The sequence below is a fragment of the Cygnus atratus genome, chromosome 3 (assembly GCF_013377495.2).
Source record: "Cygnus atratus isolate AKBS03 ecotype Queensland, Australia chromosome 3, CAtr_DNAZoo_HiC_assembly, whole genome shotgun sequence".
Taxonomy (NCBI): domain Eukaryota; kingdom Metazoa; phylum Chordata; class Aves; order Anseriformes; family Anatidae; genus Cygnus; species Cygnus atratus.
Window position 1 is genome coordinate 87,532,156 of NC_066364.1, and position 7,069 is coordinate 87,539,224.

General features: G+C 60.1%; 1 protein-coding gene across 1 annotated transcript; it reads right to left on the reverse strand.

The window, feature by feature from the left end:
• Window positions 1-327: 327 nt before the first annotated feature.
• DLK2 (delta like non-canonical Notch ligand 2) lies at window positions 328-5,852 on the reverse strand. Its single transcript, XM_035559026.1, has 5 exons — window positions 5,780-5,852; window positions 4,934-4,997; window positions 3,675-3,805; window positions 2,886-3,030; window positions 328-2,554 (listed from the first exon to the last, which is right to left on the reverse strand). Exons 1-5 carry the CDS (start codon window positions 5,850-5,852, stop codon window positions 1,774-1,776), a joined length of 1,194 nt encoding a protein of 397 aa, XP_035414919.1. The 3' UTR covers window positions 328-1,773.
• Window positions 5,853-7,069: the final 1,217 nt, after the last annotated feature.

The window sequence follows — 7,069 nt, forward strand, 5'->3', positions numbered from 1 at the left end:
CAGCCTCCGATTTTTGGAGGCATCAAGGTCAGAGAGACCCTAGGAAGGTCCCTGGAGCTCGCCCAGCAGCACAGTGCCAGGGCGGCTGAAGCCAAGGGCTTCCAGGCAGTGAAAATTTTGTGGTGGCTGGGGCCATAGCGTGGGGCAGAACAACCCCTGTGCCACAACCTGGGTTTAGTACTTCTGAAGGCAGTGATGGGGGTACTCAAAACTGGGCAGAAGAGGAAGCTGAGCGATCTGATCTGATCGGATATGCTGAGAGCGGAAGATCGATGTCCAGAGGTTCCTTCAACCTAAATTACTTTACGATTCTCCGATACGCTGTTTCTGGGCTTGTATTTGTTTTATTTGATAAAGGTACATCATCCATCCATGTATTAAAAAAATAATCTTTCTGATGAAGCCCCAGCCCCTTCTCCCAGGCCTCCCTCCTGGCTGAGCAGTTCAGCTCCTCTGTCCACTCTCTTTGCACATCGCCTTGAACTCAGCTCTGCAGCCCTACAGGCCAGTAGTAGGGTTTATTTTGCTTTGTTTTGCTTTGCTTTGTTTGTAAGGGATCCACTGCTTAACCCCCGGTTCCCATGAGGAGGCGGCGCAGAAAATCCTGGCAGGGAGGCGCTGATTGCTGCGCACCAAACCAGAAAAGGCAGAGCAGACCTGGTGCGCGGACTAAGTGCCACGGCAATCTGCTGCCTCTCAGCTGTGCTTTAGCAACGGAGGGGAAGGCAGTGCTCTGTCTGCTTCCTACAGTCGTCCCGGGCTCGTCACAGCCACGGCGGGGAGCGTGGCCTGGTTTGTATCAAGAAGCACTGCGGTGGCTGGTTTGAGGTTAGTGCTGGCAGCCTGCCTTGGCGTGGCTGGCAGGGGAAACGAGGGTCTGGATCTTGTCTTGCTCCTAACCCAGCCACAGCCCATCTCCAGCCTCATCCATCTCCAGTTTCACCTGCAGGGGCACGTGAGAAGCACCCGCTCAGGCCCTGAGGACCCCGGAGGGGAGCAGGCTGTGCTCCTCCCCGTCAGCAAACAGCGAAGCAGAAGTGCGCGCTGGGGAAGCTTTGTGGTTTGCGTCCAGGCCAGAAAGGACGGCTCGGTAAGTGGGGGGAAAAGACCCCACGGATCATCAGGAGGAAGGTACGGAACACGTTTGTAATGCCAAGGCTGACAGCAAGAGGAGGGGGCATCCATCACACGGCAGGAAAAGAGCAGGAGGAGACCCCAGGTGATCTCCAGAGTCTCTTCGAACTGGCTCACAGAACCACGAGGCCGCGGAGCAAGAGCAGCGTTTGCTCGCTCCTTAGGGACACGGCATCTGAAACGACAGCCTCCAGAAACCGCCGGGAGACCCCGTCCCATCCCAGGGCAGAGAGCCCTGAGCAGACGCAACCATCCCAAAGGCCCCAGAAGAAACACCCCAACACCAGCAGAAACAGGGCAAAGCCACTTCCAGTAGTCACAGGGAGGAGTTGCAAAGGGCCTGCCAGAAGATGTCTGTGAGACGGCCGTGTCCTCCTCCTCCGAGAGCTCACGTCGGAGCGGTACCGGCGCTGCTCCCTCGTGGGGCTGGCCCCACGTGGCCCTGCCTCGATTCCCGCGGGCGCTGGCTGTGCCGGCCGGGCGGAGATGGCTCGGACACGTCGTGCCGTGCCCAGCGCCGTGGGGTTTCGTCGATGCGCTCGCTGCCCCAGTTTGCACCAGAACAGCTGCCCGGGGCGCAGTCCGAGGGGGTCTGCCAGCACGACGACCTGCCGGGGCCTGGCTCAGAGTCCTCGCAGCTCACAGCTCCGTCGTCTTCCTGGGCTCGATCAGGACGGTGTTCAGCATGCCCACCTGGCACTCCTGGTCTTGGAGCTTCCTGGCAGCCTGCGAAGGGCTTTGGCACCAGTTCGACCTCTGACGGCCCCTCTGCCAGTTCCTCAGGATGAGCAGGACGGTGATGAGGACCAGCACCGCCGTCAGCACCCCGAACACCAGCACCGTCACCAGCTGGGCTTCGCTCAGCCCGGAGTCCCTCTGGGTCACCACCTCCTTCACAGAGATTTTCAACAACCCGCCCCCCGGCACCTTCTCGCTGTGGTTGGCCACACGCCGCCCCGTGACCGCAGTCCTGACGGGCTCCAGCTGCGTCACCCCGGGGGGCGTCTCGCTGGTGGTGCTCCGCATCGCCCCGCCGCTCTCCTGGTTCGCAGGGTGGTAGGGGGGAGCCCAGGTGGGCTCGGGGACGGAGATCTCGCAGGTTTTGCCGGTGAAACGGTCAGGACACAAGCAGTCATAGTCGTTGATGCGGTCGTAGCACTTTGCCCCGTTCTTGCAGGGCTGGCTGGCGCAGTCGTTGATGTTGATGGTGCAGAAACGCCCCTCGAAGCCCACCTGGCACTGGCAGGAGAAGCGGTTGATGCCGTCGTGGCAGGTGGCACCGTTGGCACAGGGGCGCATCAGGCAGTCGTCCACGTCGTGCTCGCAGAGAGCCCCCACGAAGCCGGCGAGGCACCGGCAGGTGAAGTTGCTGGCAAAGCCGTTTTCGTCTTGACACTGCCCCCCGTTCTTGCACGGAGACCTGTGTGGGGAGAGCAAGGACAGGTCACGGCCCTGGCAAGAGAGCTGTTCCCCCTGCCCTCAGGAGGGAAATGCTGCTGCTGCTGCTGCTGCTGGAGCCAGCACGGTGCTGGCCATTCCCAAAGAGAGGACGGGACGGGAGTCTGCTCAGACCACAGCCCCAGCGGGACCAGGGTGTGCCAAGCTAAGCCAAAGCTAACGATGGGTTTGGCTTAACTCCATTAGCACATGGAAATCCACGGATAATGAGCCAAGCCGGGCTGCCGCTCGGCAATGCGTGACCCACAGCTAATGCTGTCTGTAATCTCGCCGCCCCGGCTGCTGTGTCTCACCCTGCCTTCTCGCACGGCCCTGCCTTCATCTCACAGTCCTTCCCGTGGAAGCCCTCTGGACACAGGCAGGAGTAGTCCCCGTCTCGGTCGTAGACGCACTGAGCCCCGTTCTGGCACGGGGACTGGTGTTCGCAGATGTGTATGTCTGAGGGGAAAGGAAAAGGTGGAATGAGCGAGAAATGGGGTCAGCGCGGCCAAGTTCAGCTCCCACACCCTGTCAGGCCCAGCAGGATGGGGACTGGCCGCAGTTTCTCCCTCCTCCCTTCCAACAGGCACCGGCAGCAACAGAAGCGCAGCCTGCAAAGCACCCAGCTTGGGGTGCAGAGAAAGCAAGAAGACTCCTCGTCGCCCTGCAAACTGTGCCATGTGCGTCAGCTGGCTGGCGGGCACAGACCCACAGCAGTGGCACAGAGGCCATGGGGCCGGATGAAGGGTCTTGTCTGCAGCAGGAAGCCCGGGGGAAGCTGGAGGTGCTGCCCAAGCCCAGCCGTGGCGTGGGAAAGGCAGGGAGTTCATCCGCTACGTTTCCGGAGGCTGGCCCGCGTCATGCAGCTCTCACCGTGCTGACAGGGACAGCCAGGGGACGTCGGGACATCCCATCTCCTGGGCAGCCCAGGCCAGCATCGTCTGTGTGGCTGCTGGCTGTGCCGTCTCTCCCATCCGTGCAGGGTGTGCTGGGCTTCAACCACAGCCCTTCAGCCAACGCGCAGCACAGGGGATGAGCTCGGGTGAAGCCCCTCTGTCCCCTGCAGTGCCACCTACCAGTGTCGCATCCAGCCCGGGACTCACCTTTGTCGCAGAACTTGCCGGCCCAGCCGCTGTGACAGATGCACTGCCAGGGCTGGTGGCAGGTCCCGTGGAGGCACCCCGGCATGCGCACGCACTCCTCGCAGTACTCGCCCTCCCAGCCTGGATCGCACCTGGGGGACAGGGCAGGGCAGCGTCACGACACGCAGGCTATCGGCACCTCGTCTTCACGGAGATGCAGGATGGCAGGGCAGGGGGCAGCAGCACAGCTCAGCAGCCCGGCTCGGGGTGCCGGCATCCCGCTGCTCTCCTCCAGGCAGCTGCTCTGCTACGAAACCCCTGTGCATCCCCCTTCACACGGCCAAAGGGGTAGAGAAAAGACCCATCCGTAACACCAAAACCCGTAGGGAATGGGACAAGAGGTCCCCAAGAACCCCATGCTTCGCTGCATCCCTTTGCATTATAATTTCCATCATTTTTCATCTGAAGTGGGCAGTAACCCAGGTGCAAGAAACGTGGCTGGTGTGTGGAATACACTGATCACCGGGCTTATGGGGGCAGCGTGATGGCAAAACCAAGCCCTGCAGGACACAACAAGCCCTCTGGCCCCAGATGGGCGGTGAGGTGGCCGTGGCTCTCAGCAAAGCAAAGCTGTGGTGCCCCAGTGGCTCTCCCTCACCCTGCCAGCTCCAAGGGGGAAAGCAAGCAGTGAGATAAGAAAAAGAGGGCATCTCTTTGGAAGCAGAGCTGAGTGGAGGTGGTACCAGACACTAAAAAAGCTATAAGCAGAACAGCACAAAGTTAAACCTAAGGAAAACAATGCAGTCTCTACGGTAAGCAAGGGGATTAATTTCCATAGCTGGGCTCGTTTTAGTGAGATGCGTGGTGACTGCAGCTTCAGCAGGCCAGCCTGAGGCTGCTTGTTCCCCACTGAGACTGGCTACTGGCGCTATAGGCTGTTTTGAAGAGATCAGGAACATGGTAACAAAATAAAATATTAATCAGAGGATTTTTGACAGGAATGGAGGTGGTACCCTGCACCTGATAGAGTCTGAGCAAATGCACTCCCACTTGGAGAACCGTGAGCTGAGAGAGGGCTGCAAGCATCCCTGCCCTCGGGTACCATAGACTGCAGTGAACACGAGGCTCGAGCTCCTCTCCTTTCCTAAAAAGAGAGTGGTCAGCCGAAAAACTGCAAGGGCAGAAGCTTCCCTGAGCAGGGGGGCGATCTCAGTGGGGCATTACCAAGGCAGAGGCATCGAGGGAGGGGGAGCAGCCGGGGTGTGGGCCCAGGGACGTACCTGCACTTCCCATCCTGGTCGCAGCAGCCATGGGCCAGGTTGCAGCGCTCACTGCAGTCATCACCTGCAAGATAGGGGACAGAGGTTAAGTTCTGCTAGTGCGGGTATCCAGTTCTGCTTATTTATTTAAAGGCTGCTGTAAAGAAGCTGTAACTGAGCCATGGCCTCGCCGTGCCGTGTCTCACCCGCTACTCGGCACCGGCCTGCTCCCTCCTGCCCCGTGTCCGCTTTCATCTCCACCTTCCCCGCTCCCCTGTCACCTGCTCAGAGGTTTCTGCAGGAGCCCAGGTTCAGGAGATGGCCGCCCTCCCCTGACTGAGCCTCTCCATACACGAGGCAAGAGCCTCTCAAACCACGCCAGCAGCATCCAGGGACGGCTCAGCCCAGGCCTGGGCATCGCCGTCCCTCCTGCCTGCGGCCACCACCTCCCTCCTGGCAGATGGCTTTGGGAACTCAGCACTTATCCAGAGCTGGGGGAGGGCAGAATAATCTTCAGGAGGGGATTTTGCCTCACGGGATCCAGGATGAAGCCACTCGGGTTCGGGATCTTCTCTCCCCCTCGCCCTGCCTCTCCGAACGGGCCCATCAGTGCCTGTGAGAGGTGGAGCGGCGGAGCCTCACCACCAGCCTGCTCAGCCGCTGCCACCCCCACAGGCAGAGAGCGGGGGCCCTGCAGCTACCACCAGTCTCCCCCCAGAAGCTGGATGACTGAGCAGCATTTTCTGGTCTTCTAGGTCACTTTCTGGTCTCCCAGGTCTAGTTTGCATGGTGAACTGAGGCGATTTCAGCCATGCCAAGGACGGGTTTGGAAAGATGGACAGAAGAGAGACGGACCCAGAGACTCACCTTGGGCGAGCTGGTGATGCGCCAAGAGGATCCAAAGCAAGGACATGAGCTGGAGACAGAAGCTCCTGAGCATGGTCAGCGTGGCCCCACCGAGATGAACACCTACAGAGGTCAGAAGAGCAAGCTCAGGGAAGTCCCCTGGCTCACGCCGCAGCCTCGCTTCACGCATCCCTTCCTCTCCACTACCTGGGAGTTTTGAGCTGAAACATCCAGTTTTGTATGGACTTGTCACCGCACTCCTCTCTGTCCTTCCAGGCTCCTTCCTCTAAGGCAACGTTGGAGCACTAAGAACCAAAAAGCCTTTTAACATGCGTGTGTGGGAGAACAGAAGGCATACACCCAGCGCTGAGCGCACAGCCGCTGAGGCTGCTGCACCGCTCTTCTCAGGGGAGCAGAAGCCTCTAGCACCCCCGCGCAGCTGCGGGGACCTTCGCCTTCCCTCTCTGGATCAGGGGGATGTGGGCATCTTGTTAGGCAAGGTCCCTGCTCTGCACCCATCCTCCCGTGTGCGTTCAAAGGGATAGATGGGCCGAGTCTTTCTACGGAGCCTGGGCTGCTTTTCAAAGACTTGCTGCCTGCTTGCTGGGCTGCAGCGAGAAAAACCCGATAAGCCGACGGCTAAGACGCGAAGCTCCTTCTGTCTCAATTAGACGCAGGGGGCCCCGGGTAAATCTAGTCGACGAGCGGGCAGCAAATAGCACCGGGGAAAACGTCCCCGGGGCTGGAGCCCCGAGCAGCGGAGGCGAGCACGCACCCTCGCTGGGCGCAGTCCTTTCCCTCGGCCGTCCTGCAGAGAGCCCCGTGAGCACAGCGCTCCCGCACCCGTTTATTTCCCGTCCGCCTCCTGCCCTCGAAGTAGCGTTAAATACTTTCCAAAAACGCTTCACTCCCTCCCAGCCTTCTGGGGTTGTTAAGGGCAGGAAATTCTAGGGTGATATCATAAGGATATTACTATAATGAGATGGGAGGGGTTAAAGCGTTCTGCGAGGAGCGCGGTGCAGGTACAGAGCAGGCTCCATCCAGCTGCGTGGGTGTGATGGGCAGGGGCCATGCCACTCTCAGCCTTACTCAGAAGCGAGGGGAGGTTGTGTCGGGTCGATTGCTACACGAGAGACTACTCAGATTCGGAGAGATGTCCCCCCCACCACACACATACACGTCCATCGCAGGAAGAGGTGTCGGGGTCCCCGCTAGCGGCTTGACCCGCCTGGACCAGACGAAATAGCCCGCCGAACCTGAAGCAGCGATGTTGCTCAAAGCATCTCGCCGGCAGACAAACCACCACCCACA